This window comes from Tinamus guttatus, unplaced genomic scaffold, assembly GCF_059628265.1.
Source record: "Tinamus guttatus ecotype Peru unplaced genomic scaffold, ASM5962826v1 Tinamus_guttatus_pri_ptg001830l, whole genome shotgun sequence".
NCBI classification, from domain to species: domain Eukaryota; kingdom Metazoa; phylum Chordata; class Aves; order Tinamiformes; family Tinamidae; genus Tinamus; species Tinamus guttatus.
Genome location: NW_028290364.1, coordinates 1 through 15,877, shown reverse-complemented (window position 1 = coordinate 15,877; position 15,877 = coordinate 1). Strand labels below are relative to the sequence as shown.

Here is a 15,877-nt window from a genome sequence, read left to right as displayed (position 1 = left end):
CCAGCATCACCTGGTGTCACCTGCCGGCCGATGTCACCCACTGCCTGGTGTCACCCATCGGCTGGCATCACCCAGTGTCACCTGGTGTCACCTGCTGGCTGACATCACCCTCTGCCTGGTGTCACCCTCCTCCCGGTGTCACCCACCACCTGGCATCACCTGGTGTCACCTGCCGGCCGATGTCACCCACTGCCTGGTGTCACCCACCAGTTGGTGTCACCCAGTGTCACCCGCCAGCTGGCATCACCCGGTGTCACCTGCTGCCTGGTGTCACCTGCTGGCTGACATCACCCTCTGCCCGGTGTCACCCTCCACCTGGTGTCACCCACCACCTGGTGTCATCGTCTGCCTGGCATCGCCCAGTGTCACTCACTGCCTGGTGTCACCTCTGGCCAGCATCACCTGGTGTCACCTGCTGGCCGATGTCACCCACTGGCTGGCGTCACCCGGTGTCACCCGCCAGCTGGCATCACCCAGTGTCACCCGCTGCCTGGTGTCACCTTCTGGCCTGCATCGCCCGGCGTCACCCGCCGCCCGGTGTCACCTGGTGTCATTGGCTGCCTGGCATCGCCCGGTGTCCCCCGCCGCCCGGTGTCCCCCGCCGCCCGGTGTCACCGCCGCCCCTGAGCGCCGCCGTCCCCGCAGGTGACGCGCCGGGACGCCCTCGACGTCTACATCGAGCACCGGCTGCTGCTGGAGCAGCGGGGCCGCGAGGCCGGCGAGCGCCGCGCGCCGCACGAGGGGTACCCGCCGGAGCTGCTGCGGCGCTTGTGAGCGCGGGGGTGGCCTTGGCCCTTGTCCCATGTCCCTTGTGTCCTGTTCCCTGTCCCTTGCTCTTGTCCCCCGTCCCCTGTTCCCTGTCCCCCCAAGGCTTCTTCTTTGCCATCCCCTGTCCCCATCCCTGTGCCTGTGCCCTGTCCCCCATCCCCTGCCGTGTCCACACGAGGCTCCTCCTCTGCCATCCTCCATCCCTGTCCCCCGTCCCCTGTCCCCATCCCCTGTCCCCCATCCCCTGCCGTGTCCCCACAAGGCTCCTCCTCTGCCATCCCTCGTCCCCCATCCCCTGTTCCCTGTCCCTTGTCCCCTGCCCTATCCCCACCAAGCTCCTCCTTTGCCTTCCCCTGTCCCCATCCCTGTCCCTTGTCCCTTGCCCCGTCCCCCATCCCCTGCCCTGTCCCCACAAGGTTCTTCCTCTGCCATCCCCTGTCCCCGTCCCCTGTCCCTGTCCCCATCCCCTGCCCTGTCCCCACGAGGCTCCTCTTCTGCCATCCCCTGTCCCTTGTCCCCTGTTCCCTGTCCCTCGTCCCCTGCCCTGTCCCCACGAGGCTCCTCCTTTTCCATCCCCTGTCCCTTGTCTGCTGTCCCTTGTCCCCTGCTGTGTCCCTACAAGGCTCTTCCTCTGCCTTCCACTGTCCCCATTCCCTGTCCCTTGTCCCCGTCCCTCGTCCCCTGCCCTGTCCCCACGAGGCTCCTCCTCTGCCACCCCGTCCCTGCCGCATCCCGCGGTCCCCGACCCCGTTCGCTGCTTCCCGACATTCCGCATCGTTTCCAGCCCTGTTTCCATCTCCGTGTCCTTCCCTGGTCCCAGCTGGCAGATTCCGTCCACATTTCAAGTCCTGTCTTGTCACCTGTGTCCCCCATGTCCTCCTCCGTGTCCACCTGTGTCCTCCTGTACATCACTTATCTCCTCACCTATGTCCCCTCTATATCCCCTATGCCATCCTGTGTGTCCCCCGCGTCCCCCCTCGCGTCCCCCGCGTCCCCCTCTAACCGTGTCCCCGTCCCCAGCGAGCTCTACTTCAAGGCGCCGTCGACGGCCAAGGCCCGGGTGATCCGCGACGTCCGCGCCGACTGTATCGGGAAGCTGGTGACCGTGCGCGGCATCGTCACCCGCGTCACCGAGGTCAAGCCCATGATGGTGGTGGCCACCTACAGCTGTGACCAGTGCGGGGCCGAGACCTACCAGCCCGTGAGCACCATCGGGGCGGGGTGCGGGTGACACGGGGGGTGACGGGGACGTCACCGGCGTCACCGGCGTCACCCGCAGATCCAGGCGCCCACGTTCACCCCGCTCATCATGTGCCCGAGCCGCGAGTGCCAGACGAACCGCTCGGGCGGGCGGCTCTACCTGCAGAGCCGGGGCTCCAAGTTCGTCAAGTTCCAGGAGCTGAAGCTGCAGGAGCACGTGAGGACGCGGGGGGACACGGGGGGACACGGGGGGGGACACGGCGGGGACACGGGGGGGACACGGGGGGACATGGGGGGGACACCGGGGACACGGCGGGGACACGGCGGGGACGCGGGGGGACACGGCGGGGACACGGGGGGACATGGGGGACACGGCGGGGACGTCACCGCGCTCACACATCCCCCCAGACCGACCAGGTCCCCGTGGGCCACCTCCCGCGCTCGCTCACAGTGGCCGCGCACGGCGAGAACACCCGGCTGGCGCAGCCCGGCGACCACGTCAGCGTCACCGGCGTCTTCCTGCCGCTGCTCAAGTCCGGCTTCCGGCAGATCGCGCAGGTGGGTGTCACCCGCTGTCACCTGGTGTCACCCGGTGTCACCCGCTGCCTGGTGTCACCTGGTGTCACTGGCTGCCTGGCATCACCGTCCGCCCAATGTCACCCACTGCCTGGTGTCACCTGGTGTCACGCACTGTCTGGTGTCACCCACCAGCTGGCATCACCCGGTGTCACCCGCTGGCTGGCACCACCCGGTGTCACTCGCTACCCGGTGTCACCTGCCAGTCAGCATCACCTGGTGTCACCTCCACCAGCCTGGTGTCACCCGGTGTCAGCCTTCTCCTGGCATCACCCAGCGTCACCCGCTGCCGGCTGACGTCACCCTCTGCCTGGCGTCACCCGGCGTCACCCGCGCTGCCTGTCCCCAGGGCCTCCTCTCCGAGACCTACCTGGAGGCGCACCGCATCGTGCAGATGAACAAGAGTGACGAGGACGAGAACGAGGGCGCCGGGGAGCTGAGCGAGGCCGAGCTGCGGCAGATCACGGGTGAGGCCGGCGGCCTCCGCGGGGAGGCCGAGCTGTGGTGGATCATGGGGGAGGCCGGGGGCCTCCATGGGGAGGCCGAGCTGCAGCGGATCATGGGGGAGGCCGGGGGCCTCTGTGGGGAGGCCGAGCTCCGGCAGATCGTGGGGGAGGCCGGGGAGCCGAGCGAGGCCGTGGAGGCCGGGCCTCACCGCGGCCTCCCCGCAGAGGAGGATTTCTACGAGAAGCTGGCGGCCTCCATCGCCCCCGAGATCTACGGGCACGAGGACGTCAAGAAGGCCCTGCTGCTGCTGCTGGTGGGCGGCGTGGAGCGCAGCCCCCGCGGCATGCGGATCCGCGGTGAGGCCCGGCTCCTCCCGTCCCCCCCCGGCCTCCCCGTCCCCCCCGGCCTCCGCGGCCCCCCCCGGCCTCCCCGTCCCCCCCGGCCTCCTCCCGGCGTCACCCGCTGTCCCCGCGTCCCCAGGGAACATCAACATCTGCCTCATGGGGGACCCCGGCGTGGCCAAGTCGCAGCTCCTGTCCTACATCGACCGCCTGGCGCCGCGCAGTGAGTGCCACCCCCGGGTCCCCCCGGCGTCACCTTGTCCCCGCTGTCCCCCCAGCGCCCCCTTCATCCCCCCCAGCTCCACTGTGTCCCCACCGTGTCCCCCAATGCCCCCTTGTGTCCCCCCCAGCTCTGTTTCGTCCCCTTCATACCCCCCAACTCCACATTGTCCCCCCCCAGTGCCGCTGTGTCCCTGCTGTCCCCCCAGTGCCACTGTGTCCCCTTTGTGTCCCCCAATTCTGCTGTCCCCTTGTCCCCCCCAGCTCCACGTTGTCCCCGCCATGTCCCCCCCAGCTCCATGTTGTCCCCCCAGCTCTGCCACGTCCCCTTCGTCCCCCCACCCAGCGCTGCCTTGTCCCCCCCAGCGCCACTGCGTCCCTTCCGTCCCCCCCAGCTCCATGTTGCCCCCTCCAGTGCCCCCTTGTCCCTGTTGTCCCCCCCAACGCCCCCTTGTCCCCCCCGTGTCCCCCCCAACGCCCCCTTGTCCCCCCCGTGTCCCCCCCAGCGCCCCCTTGTCCCTGTTGTCCCCCCCAGTGCCCCCTTGTCCCCCCCAGCGCCCCCTTGTCCCCCCCGTGTCCCCCCCTCAGCGCCCCCTTGTCCCCCCACGTTCCCCCCAGCGCCCCCTTGTCCCTGTTGTCCCCCCCAGCGCCCCCTTGTCCCCCCACGTCCCCCCCAGCGCCCCCTTGTCCCTGTTGTCCCCCCCAGCGCCCCCTTGTCCCCCCCGTGTCCCCCCCAGTGCCCCTTGTCCCCCCCACGTCCCCCCCAGCACCCCCTTGTCCCTGTTGTCCCCTCCAGCGCCCCCTTGTCCCCCCAGCGCCCCCTTGTCCCCCTCGTGTCCCCCCCCCCAGCGCCCCCTTGTCCCTGTTGTCCCCCCCAGTGCCCCCTTGTCCCCCCCGTGTCCCCCCCAGCGCCCCCTTGTCCCCCCCGTGTCCCCCCCAGCGCCCCCTTGTCCCCGCCGTGTCCCCCCCAGCTCCGTGTCCCCCCCGTCCCCCCAGGCCAGTACACGACGGGCCGGGGCTCGTCCGGCGTGGGGCTGACGGCCGCGGTGCTGCGGGACCCGCTGTCGGGGGAGCTGGCGCTGGAGGGCGGCGCGCTGGTGCTGGCGGACGGCGGCGTCTGCTGCATCGACGAGTTCGACAAGATGCTGGAGGGCGACCGCGTGGCCATCCACGAGGCCATGGAGCAGCAGAGCGTGTCGGTGGCCAAGGCGGGCGTGCTGGCCACGCTCAACGCGCGCTGCGCCGTGCTGGCGGCCGCCAACCCGGCGGGCGGCCGCTACGACCCGCGCCGCAGCCTGGAGCGCAACGCGCAGCTCCCGGCCGCGCTGCTGTCCCGCTTCGACCTGCTCTGGCTGCTGCAGGACCGGCCGGACCGCGACAACGACCTGCGGTGAGGCCTGCGCGGGACGGGGCCGCGGCCTCCGCACGGCCTCCCTCCATCCTGCCGGCCTCCCTCCCTCCATCCTCCCTCCCTCCATCCTCCCTCCATGCCCCCCGGCCTCCCTCCCTCTCTCCATCCTTCCAACCTCCCTCTCTCCCAGCCTCTCTCCTTCCTCCCCTCAGCCTTCCTCCATGCTCCCCGGCCTCCCTCCCTCCATCTTCCCTCCATGCCCCTTGGCCTCCTTCTGTTCTCCCTCTCTCCATCCTCCCAGCCTCCCTCTCTCCATCCTCCCGGCCTCCCTCTCTCTATCCTCCCGGCCTCCCTCTCTCCATCCTGCCCTCGGCCTCCCTCTATCTTCCCTCCATGCCCCTTGGCCTCTTTCTGTTCTCCCTCCCTCCATCCTCCCGGCCTCCCTCTCTCCCAGCCTCTCTCCATCCTCCCCTCGGCCTTCCTCCATGCCCCCTGGCCTCCTTCCCTCCATCCTCCCTCTGTGCCCTTCACCCTCCCTCCCTCCATCCTCCCTCTCTCCCTCCGTGCCCCTTGGCCTCCCTCCATCCTCCTTCCGTCCCAGCCTCCCTCCCTCTTTCCATTCTCCCTCCATCCTCCCTCTGTGCCCCTCAGCCTCCCTTCCTCCATCCTCCCCTCATCCTCCCTCCAGGCCCCTCGGCCTCCTTCCATTCTCCCTCTGTGCCCTGGCGTCGCTCCATCCTCCATCTTCCTTCCCTCCCGGCCTCTCTCTCTCCATCCTCCCTCCCTCCATGGCCCTTGGCCTCCCTCCCTGCCTCCATCCTCCCTCTGTGTCCCGGCCTCCATCCTCCCTCCCTCCCTCCCTCCATCCTTCCCTCCCTCCATCCTTCCCTCCCTCCATCCTCCTTCCCTCCCTCCATCCTCCTTCCCTCCCTCCATCCTCCTTCCCTCCCTCCCTCCATCCTTCCCTCCCTCCCTCCCTCCCTCTCTCCATCCCTCCCTCCCTCCCTCCCTCTCTCCATCCCCCCGGTCTCCCCGCTCCGTCCCCGCTCCGTTCCCAAGGGCCGTTCCCGCTGTTCCCGGTGCAGCCTGGCCCAGCACATCACCTACGTGCACCAGCACAGCCGGCAGCCGCCGGGCGCCGTGCGGCCGCTGGACATGCGGCTCATGAGGTGAGGGGGGCCCCGTGTGGCCCCGTGTGTCCCCAATGTCCCCCCGTGTGGCCCCAATGTCCCCCCGTGTGTCCCCAATGTCCCCTCCATGTCCCCCGTGTCCCCCCAGGCGCTACCTGGCCACCTGCAAGCGGAAGCAGCCGGTGGTGCCGGAGTCTCTGTCCGACTACATCACGGCGGCCTACGTGGAGATGAGGAAGGAGGCCGGGAAGAGCCGGGACGGGGGCTACACGTCGGCCCGGACCCTGCTGGGGATCCTGCGGCTGGCCACGGCCCTGGTGAGGGGAAAATGGGGAAAAATGGGGAAAAAAACAGGGAAAAACGGGGACACGGACCCTGCTGGGGATCCTGCGGCTGGCCACGGCCCTGGTGAGGGGGAAACGGGGAAAAAAAGGGGGAAAAACGGGGAAAAACGGGGAAAAACGGGGACACGGACCCTGCTGGGGATCCTGCGGCTGGCCACGGCCCTGGTGAGGGGGAAACGGGGAAAAAAAGGGGGAAAAACGGGGAAAAACGGGGAAAAACGGGGACACGGACCCTGCTGGGGATCCTGCGGCTGGCCACGGCCCTGGTGAGGGGGAAACGGGGAAAAAAAGGGGGAAAAACGGGGAAAAACGGGGAAAAACGGGGACACGGACCCTGCTGGGGATCCTGCGGCTGGCCACGGCCCTGGTGAGGGGGGAAAACGGGGAAAAACGGGGAAAAATGGGGGAAAACGGGGAAAAACGGGTACACGGGCCCTGCTGGGGATCCTGCGGCTGGCCACGGCCCTGGTGAGGGGGGAAACGGGGGAAAACGGGGGGAAAATGGGGAAAAACGGGGACACGGACCCTGCTGGGGATCCTGCGGCTGGCCACGGCCCTGGTGAGGGGGGAAATGGGGAAAAACGGGGGGAAAATGGGAAAAACGGGGACACGGACCCTGCTGGGGATCCTGCGGCTGGCCACGGCCCTGGTGAGGGGGGAAACGGGGGGAAAACGGGGAAAAATGGGGAAAAACGGGGAAAAACGGGGACACGGACCCTGCTGGGGATCCTGCGGCTGGCCACGGCCCTGGTGAGGGGAAAATGGGGAAAAATGGGGAAAAATGGGGAAAAACGGGGACACGGACCCTGCTGGGGATCCTGCGCCTGGCCACGGCCCTGGTGAGGGGGAAAATGCGGGGAAAATAGGGGGGGGAAATGGGGAAAAACGAGGAAAAACAGGGGGGGAATGGGGGAAACGGGGTGGGACAGGGGGAAATGGCAGGAAACGGGGGAAATGGTGGGAAATGGAGTGGGACGGGTGGGAAGAACGGGGTGGGATGGGACAAACAGTGGGAAAATAGGATGGGACGGGACAAACAGAGCAGGAGCCGGCGGGGGGAAAGGAGGAAAAGGGGGCAGGTGGGGGAAAATGGGAGGAAAAGGAGGTGGAAGTGGAGGAAAATAAAAGGGAAGGACCCGGGGAAGGGGGGAAACAGGGCGGGAGGGAAGAGTATGGGACAGAGGAGGGAAAAGGGGACGGGATGGGAGGGAAAAGGGGACGGGACGGAGCCACCGTGTCCCCCCGGGTGCCCCAGGCTCCCCGTGGACCCCTTTGGACCCCCATGGACCCCCTTGGCCCCCATGGGACCCCCTTGGCCCCCATGGGACCCCCTTTGGACCCCCATGGGACCCCCTTGGACCCCCTTGGCCCCCTTTGCGCCAGGCCCGGCTGCGCCTCGTGGACGTGGTGGAGAAGGAGGACGTGAACGAGGCCATTCGGCTCATGGAGATGTCCAAGGACTCCCTGCTCGGGGACAAGGGACAGCAGGGCCGGTGAGGGGCGCGGGGGGGCGGGGGGGCCCTGGTGCCATCCCTGCTGCGGGTCCATCCCCGCTGTCCTCCCTGCAATGTCCCCCTGATGTCCCCGATGTCCCCAATGTCCCCCTGATGTCCCCAATGTCCCCCTGATGTCCCCAATGTCCCCCATGTCCCCCTGACGTCCCCGATGTCCCCAATGTCTCCTGACATCCCCAATGTCCCCACGCTGTCCCCAATGTCCCCCTGATGTCCCCAATGTCCCCCACGCTATCCCTGACATCCCCAGTGTCCCCCACGCTGTCCCCAATGTCCCCCTGATGTCCCCAATGTCCCCCATGTCCCCCTGACGTCCCCGATGTCCCCAATGTCTCCTGACATCCCCAATGTCCCCACGCTGTCCCCAATGTCCCCCTGATGTCCCCGATGTCCCCCACGCTGTCCCTCACCATCTTCCCCTAATGTCCCCACCCCGGTCCTGACATTCCAAGGTCCCTGCACTGCCCCCTCCAACTGCTCCCTCAACTGTCCCTATGTCCCCTCCTGACTCCCCAAGATCCCCCGTGTCCCTCGATGTCCCCATGTCCCTCACCCTGCCTGCCCCTGCTGTCCCCATGTCCCCTGTCCTGTTCCCTGCTGCCTCCCCAGTGTCCCTAGATGTCCCCGTGGCCCTCGCTGTCCCCGCCCTTCCTGCCTGTCCCCATGTCCCCCCGCCATCCCGTCCCCTGCTGACTCCCATCTCCCGATGTCCCCCCGATATCCCCCGTGTCCCTAGATGTCCCTGCGTCCCCTGCCGTTCCTGTCTGTCCCCGATGTCCCCCCGCTGTCCCGTCCCCTGCTGACTCCCCGCTATCTCCCGCCATCCCCACGTCCCCCTGCTGTCCCCATGTCCCCCCATGTCCCCCCACCGTCCCCTGAGGCTCTGCTGTCCCCCCGCCGTCCCCATGTCCCCCCGTGTCCTCGCTGTACCCCCCGCCGTCCCCATGTCCCCCTGCTGTCCCCTAAGTCCCCGCTGTCCCCGCAGGGCACCCCGTGCAGCCGAGGGGGTGTTTGCGGCGCTGCGGGAGCTGGCGGCCCCGCTGTCCCCATGTCCCTGCTGTCCCCCTGCCGTCCCCATGTCCCCATGTCTTCCCATGTCCCCCCGCCGTCCCTGCTGTCCCCTCAGTCCCCCCTGTCCCCGCAGGGCGCCCCGCGCGGCCGAGGGGGTGTTTGCGGCGCTGCGGGAGCTGGCGGCCGCGGGCGGCTCCGTGCGGATGGGGGACGCTCTGCAGCGCTGCCTGGCCCGCGGCTTCACCCCGGCGCAGGTGGAGGCGGCGCTGGCCGAGTACGAGGAGCTCAACGTGCTGCACGTCAACGCGGCGCGCACGCGCGTCACCTTCGTGTGACGCCTGTCACCTTCGGGTGACACCCCGTGACACGCGCGTCACCTTCGTGTGACACCTGTCACCTTCGGGTGACACCCCTGTCAGCTTCGGGTGACACCCCATGACACGCGCGTCACCTTCGTGTGACACCCTGTGACACCCCCTGTCACCTTCGTGTGACACCTGTCACCTTCGTGTGACACCCCGTGACATGCGCGTCACCTTCGTGGCCCCCCCCCCACCTTTGGGTGACACCCTGTGACACGCGCGTCACCTTCGTGTGACACCCGATCCTGCGGCACCTTTAGGTGACGCCTGTCACCTTCGGGTGACACCCCGTGACCCCCCCGTCACCTTCGGGTGACACCCCTGTCAGCTTCGGGTGACACCCCATGACATGCGCGTCACCTTTGTGTGACCCCCCATCACCTTCAGGTGACGCCCCCGATTCCGTGTCACCTTCGGGTGACACCTGTGTCACCTTTGTGTGATACCTGTGTCCTCCTTGTGTGACACCCCATGCCCACATGTCACCTTCATGTGCCGCCCGTGTCACCTCCCTGTTGTTTTTAGCAATAAAACCGCCTTTCTTCAGCCTTTCTCTCCATCCTTTCTCTGCCCTTTGGCGCCCGGTCCCCCCTGTCCCCTGCTGTCCCCACCCCAAGGGACAGGGACAAAGCGTCACCCCCGGAGCCGTTTATTGACCGGGAAGGGGGTCCCTAGAAGAAGAGCCCCCGCATGCGGCGCCCGATGCCCTGGCGGTCGTAGAGGACGTTGAACTTGTTCACGAACTGGTTCATGGTGTTGCAGGTCTTGGTGATGGTGCCCAGATAGGCCATGAGCCCCACGTCGTTGCATTGCTGCAAGGGGGGAGGGCGGCTGTCACCCCCCGTGTCCCCCCGTCACCCCCGTGTCCCCCCCGTGTCCCCAGCTCACGTCGTAGAAATCCGTCTTGAACTTGTCGGTGCTCAGCACGGGCAGGCAGTGACACAGGGCATAGGCCTCGCGCAGGATCTCGTGGTTGAAGGGGACGTCCCCTGCGCGGGGGGGGACACGCGGTGTCACCGGGTGTCCCCAGGGTGTCCCCAGGTGTCCCCAGGATGTCACAGGGTGTCCCCGGGTGTCCCCAGGGTATCCCCGGGGTGTCCCCAGGGTGTCCCCAGGTGTCCCCAGGATGTCACAGGGTGTCCCCGGGTGTCCCCAGGTGTCCCCAGGGTGTCCCCAGGGTGTCCCCGGGGTGTCACCGGGTGTCCCCAGGATGTCACAGGGTGTCCCCAGGGTGTCACTGGGTGTCCCTGGGGTGTCCCCAGGGTGTCCCCGGGGTGTCCCCACGTCCCCCCCGGCGCTCACCGGCCTCCGAGGCCCTCACGTACTCCAGGATGAGCTTGACGCGGCTGTGCAGCATCTTGATGGCGCTGTGCTGGGCAATGAGGTGCTCGGCCACTGCGCGGGGACGGGGACGGGGACGCTCGGGACGCGGCCCGGGGTCCCCAAGTGTCCCCTGGTGTCCCCATGTGTCCCCATGTGTCCCCCGGTGTCCCCACGTGTCCCCCGGCCCCGCTGGCCCCGGTTCCCGTGGCCCCAGGGGTCCCAGCACAGCCCGTTGTCCCCTCTTGATGTCCCCCTTGCCGCATTGTCCCCCTGGTTGTCCCCACGTTGTCTCCCTGGTTGTCCCCACATTGTCCCCCTGGTGCCCTCACAGCTGTCCCCGCATTGTCCCCACATTGTCCCTGGGTCATTTCCCCAGTCGTTCCCCCCGGTTGTCCCCATTCTGTCCCCCCGTTGCCCCCTCCGTTGTCCCCACATCGTCCCCATTCTGTCCTCCCAGTTGTCCGGGTGTGCCACCCCCTGGTTGTCCCTGCTCTGTCCCCCTGGTTGACCCCGTGCCGTCCCCCCAGTTGTCCCCATTGTCCCCGCTCTGTCCCCCCGGTTGTCCTCGCTCTGTCCCCCTGGTTGTCCCCATTGTCCCCTCTCTGTCCCCCCGGTTGTCCCCGCTCTGTCCCCCTCGTTGTCCCCGCTCTGTCCCCCCGGGTTGTCCCCCCGGTTGTCCCTGTTGTCCCCTCTCTGTCCCCCCGGTTGTCCCCGTTGTCCCCGTTGTCCCCCCGCCGACCCGTGGAGTTCTCCCCGCTGCCGGTCGCCGTCATCCTGGCCACGTGGTCAACCCCGATGCGCTCGGCCTCCTCGGTGGCCAACGTGTAGGTCAGCTCGGCAAACAGCATGGTGGCCTGGGGGGGGGGGGACGTCACCAGAATGACCCCCCCTCCCCGGTGTCCCCAATGACCCCCCCGGTGTCCCCAATGACCCCCCTGGGACCAGAATGACCCCCCCTGGGACCCCAATGAACCCCCCAGACCCCAATGACCCCCCCTGGGACCCCAATGACCCCCCCAGTGTCCCCCCCAGACCCCCATGACCCCCCCAGATCCCAGTGACCCCCCCCTAGACCCCAATGACCCCCCCTGGGACCCCAATGACCCCCCCCCCAGACCCCAATGAACCCCCGGGCCCCCATGACACCCCCAGGACCCCCCGGTGTCCCCAGTGACCCCCTGGTGTCCCCAATGACCCCCCCCCCCCCAGACCCCAGTGACCCCCCCCAGACCCCCATGACCCCCTGGTGTCCCCAATGGCCCCCCAGACCCCAATGAGCCCCCTGGGCCCCTAATGACCCCCCCCCAGACCCCCATGACACCCCCAGACCCCAGTGACCCCCCTGGGACCCCCAATGACCCCCCCTGAACTTTCCCCCCCCGGTGTCCCCAATGTCCCCCCCGGTGTCCCCAATGACCCCCCAGTGTCCCCAGTGACCCCCTCCGGGACCCCAATGACCCCCCCCCCCAGCCCCCCATGACCCCCCCAGACTCCAATGAACGCCCGGGTATCCCCAATGACCCCCCAATGTCCCCCCCAGACCCCAATGTCCCCCCAGTGTCCCCAATGTCCCCCCTTGGTGTCCCCAATGTCCCCACGTCACCTCCCCGTTGATGATGTCGATGACGGACTCGAACACGCTGACCGGGAGCTGTTTGGGGGGGTCGGGGGGGGGGCTCAGTCGGGTGTGGGGGGGTCTCCCCCCCGCCCCCCCCCCCCCCGTCCCCCCCCGCTCACGTCCGTGTGTTTCGTCATGGGGTTCAGCTTGAGGAACAGGGGGCTCTCGATGATCTCACACACCTGGGGGGGGCGGGGGGTGAGGTGGGGGGGGCTCCGGGGCTGCCCCCCCCCCCCAGGGCTGCCCCCCCCCCCCGGACCTGTTTGTGCACGTGGATGTCGGAGGCGTCCGGGGGCCCCCCCGTCGTGTACCAGCCCAGGAACTCCAGCTCCTTGAACACCTGCTTGACTGGGGGGGGCTCAGGGGGGGCCCTGAACCCCCCGGGGGCCCTGAACCCCCCCGAGGACCCATAAAACCCCCCAGGACCCCTGAACCCCCCAGGACCCCTGAACCCCCCCGAGGACCCAGAAAACCCCCCAGGACCCCTAAAAACCCCCCAGGACCCCTGAACCCCCCCCGGGTCCCCTGAACCCCCCACCCCCCCCGGGTCACCTAAAACCCCCCTGGGTCCCATAAAACTCCCGGGTCCCCTAAAACCCCCCAGGACCCCTGAACCCCCCAGGACCCCTAGACCCCCCCCAGGACCCCTGAAACCCCCGGGTCCCCTAAACCGCCCCCCCCTCCCGCGGGTCCCCTAAAACCCCCCTGGGTCCCCTAAAACCCCCCCCAGGCCCCATAAACCCCCCAGGACCCCTGAACCCCCTCCAGGTCCCTAAACACCCCCCAACCCCCCCCCAAACCCTCTAAAACCCCCCAGGCCCCTAAACCCCCCCCCCCGGGGCAACTGAGGCCCCTCCCAGGTGCTGGTGGCTCCGCCCCCCCCCCGCCCCCCCCATCAGGAGCCTGTGGGGACCCTGGGGACACCTGGGGGACCCCTTGGGACATCCAGGGACACTCAGGGATACTCAGGGATGCCCGGGGACACCCAGGGACACTGGGGGACACTTGGAGGCACTTGGGGGCACTCAGGGACACCTGGGGACACCCAGGGACAGTCGGTGACCCTGGGGGGGCACTTGGAGACACCCAAGAACATCCAGGGACACCCAGGGACACCGGTGTGACGCAAACTGCTCCTCCTTGGTGTAGTAGTACTCCCTGGGGACCCTTGGGGACACCCTGGGGACACTTGGGGACACCCGGTGTCACGGTGTCACCCACACTGCTCCTCCTTGGTGTAGTAGTACTCCTTGTCCACCAAGACCCTGGGGACACCCTGGGGACACCCTGGGGACCCTTGGGGACACTTGGGGACACCCTGGGGACACCCTGGGGACACCCTGGGGACCCTCGGGGACACCCGTGTCACCCACACTGCTCCTCCTTGGTGTAGTAGTACTCCTTGTCCACCAGGACCCTGGGGACACCTGGGGACACTCAGGGACACCCTGGGGACACCCTGGGGACACCCTGGGGACACTTGGGGACACCCGTGTCACCCACACTGCTCCTCCTTGGTGTAGTAGTACTCCTTGTCCACCAGGACCCTGGGGACACCCTGGGGACACCCTGGGGACACTTGGGGACACCCGTGTCACACTGTCACCCACACTGCTCCTCCTTGGTGTAGTAGTACTCCTTGTCCACCAGGACGTGGCCGTCGACCGCGTGGGCCAAGAGCTCAAACGAGTTGGTGACCTCGATGTTGCGGCCCTCCTGGCGCCCGATGAGCGCCCCGATCACTGCGGGGACACGGGGACACCATGGGGACAGCGTGGGGACATGGGGACAGCGTGGGGACACCATGGGGACAGCATGGGGACATGGGGATCGCGTTGGTGACCTCGATGTTGCGGCCCTCCTGGCGCCCGATGAGCGCCCCGATCACTGCGGGGACAGCGTGGGGACGTGGGGACAGTGTGGGGACATGGGGACACCGTGGGGACACCATGGGGACACACGGATCGAGTTGGTGACCTCGATGTTGCGGCCCTCCTGGCGCCCGATGAGCGCCCCGATCACTGCGGGGACAACGTGGGGACGTGGGGACACCACGGGGACATGGGGACACCATGAGGACACCGTGGGGACATGGGGACAGCGTGGGGACACCATGGGGACACCATGATCAGTATGGGGACACCATGGGGACATGGGGACACCATGGGGACACAGGGATCGAGTTGGTGACCTCGATGTTGCGGCCCTCCTGGTGCCCCGATCACTGCGGGGACACGGGGACAGCGTGGGGACATCATGACCCGTGTGGGGACACTGGGACCAGCCTGGGGACACGGGGACCCAACGAGGGGACAGGGGGACCTGGCCAGGGAGCTGTGGGGCGGCGAGGAGGGGACACTTGGGGACACGTAGGGACATTTGGGGACACTCGGGGATGTTTGGGGACCCTTGGGAACATCCAGGGACGTTTTGGGATGCTTGGGGACATTTGGCGACACTCAGGGGCACTTGGGGACGCTCGCGGCCATTTGGGGACCCTCGGGGACACTTGGGGATGTTTGGGGACATTCAGAGACACTTAGCAACATCCAGGGACGTTTGGTGATGCTCAGGGACATTTGGGGACACGCGCGACTGCTTGGGGACGTGCAGGGCCGTTCGGGGACGTTCATGGCCATTCAGGGACACTCGGGGGGGGCCGCTTGGGGACCCTCGGGGCTGTTCATGGCCATTTGGGGACGTTCACGGCTGTACAGGGACACTTGGGGACCCTCGGGGACACTTGGGGATGTTTGGGGACGTTCAGAGACACTTGGCAACATCCAGGGACGTTTTGGGACGCTCAGGGACACACGGGGACCCTCAGGGCCGTTCAAGGCCATTCGGGGACGTTCGGGGACACTTGGGGACACTCGGGGACACTCAGGGCCATTCGGGGCCCCTCGGGGGCCGTTCAAGGCCATTCGGGGACGTTCCCGGCTGTTCGGGGACACTCGGGGACACTCAGGGCCATTCGGGGACCCTTGGGGGCCGTTCATGGCCATTTGGGGACGTTCGCGGCTGTTCGGGGACACTCGAGGACCCTCGGGGACACTCGGGGACACTCAGAGCCATTCGGGGGACGTTCCCGGCCGTTCGGGGCCCCTCGGCCCCCCCGTCGGTACCTTGTCCCGGCCGCCCCTCCTGGCAGCGCATGCGGATCCAGTGGTCGGAGATGTTGAGGATGACCAGGGGGTGCAGAGCGACCGACACGCTGCCCGTCACCCCCGGCGGCCATGACCGAGGGCGCTGCGGGAGGGGGCGGAGTCAGGGGCGGGGCCTGCGAGGGGGCGGGGCCACCGCGGGGCGGGGCCACCGAGACGCTGCCCGTCACCCCCGTGGCCAACACAGAGGGCGCTGTGGGGGGTGGGGGGGGGTGGTGGGGGGCGGAGTCAGGGGCGGGGCCTCCGCGGGGCGGGGCTTGGGAGGGGCGGGACCACAGCGGGGGGCGGGGCTTGCGAAGGGCGGGGCCACCGCGGGGCATGGCCGTCAGGGGTGGGGCCTCCGCGGGGCGGGGCTTGGGAGGGGCGGGGCGGAGCCTGGAGGGGCGGAGCATGCGAGGGGCGGAGCATGCGAGGGGCGGAGCATGCGAGGGGCGGGGCCTCCGCGGGGAGGGGCATGCGCGGGGCAAGGTCCCCCGCCCCCCCCCCCCAAAAGTAGGGGACGAGGGAGG

At 68.5% G+C, this 15,877-nt stretch overlaps 2 protein-coding genes across 2 annotated transcripts; one reads left to right on the top strand and one right to left on the bottom strand.

Moving 5' to 3' along the window:
- Positions 1–648: 648 nt before the first annotated feature.
- Positions 649–9,236, top strand: MCM7 (minichromosome maintenance complex component 7). Its single transcript, XM_088539554.1, has 12 exons — positions 649–770; positions 1,789–1,969; positions 2,048–2,185; positions 2,377–2,526; positions 2,894–3,011; positions 3,216–3,347; positions 3,472–3,555; positions 4,548–4,941; positions 5,988–6,071; positions 6,181–6,349; positions 7,760–7,869; positions 9,035–9,236. The coding sequence occupies exons 2-12, from the start codon at positions 1,913–1,915 to the stop codon at positions 9,234–9,236; spliced, it is 1,638 nt and encodes a 545-aa protein (XP_088395680.1). The 5' UTR covers positions 649–770; positions 1,789–1,912.
- Positions 9,237–9,932: 696 nt separating this feature from the next.
- Positions 9,933–15,453, bottom strand: LOC148590029 (COP9 signalosome complex subunit 6-like; the record flags this gene model as incomplete). The annotated part of the gene is given in 10 exon segments (XM_088539553.1): positions 9,933–10,075; positions 10,152–10,252; positions 10,566–10,658; positions 11,326–11,440; positions 12,190–12,237; positions 12,324–12,386; positions 12,464–12,552; positions 13,815–13,946; positions 15,330–15,432; positions 15,434–15,453. Coding segments are annotated over 10 exon segments (905 nt in total), but the record flags the coding sequence as incomplete, so codon positions are not given.
- Between the last annotated feature and the right edge of the window lie 424 nt (positions 15,454–15,877).

Bases quoted from the DNA above. Each gene is read 5' to 3' on its own strand.
- MCM7 (XM_088539554.1), top strand. From the start codon at position 1,913: ATGATGGTGGTGGCCACCTACAGCTGTGACCAGTGCGGGGCCGAGACC. The intron at 2,527-2,893 runs GTGGGTGTCACC...GCCTGTCCCCAG, and splicing joins GCTTCCGGCAGATCGCGCAG to GGCCTCCTCTCCGAGACCTA. The intron at 3,012-3,215 runs GTGAGGCCGGCG...GCCTCCCCGCAG, and splicing joins CGAGCTGCGGCAGATCACGG to AGGAGGATTTCTACGAGAAG.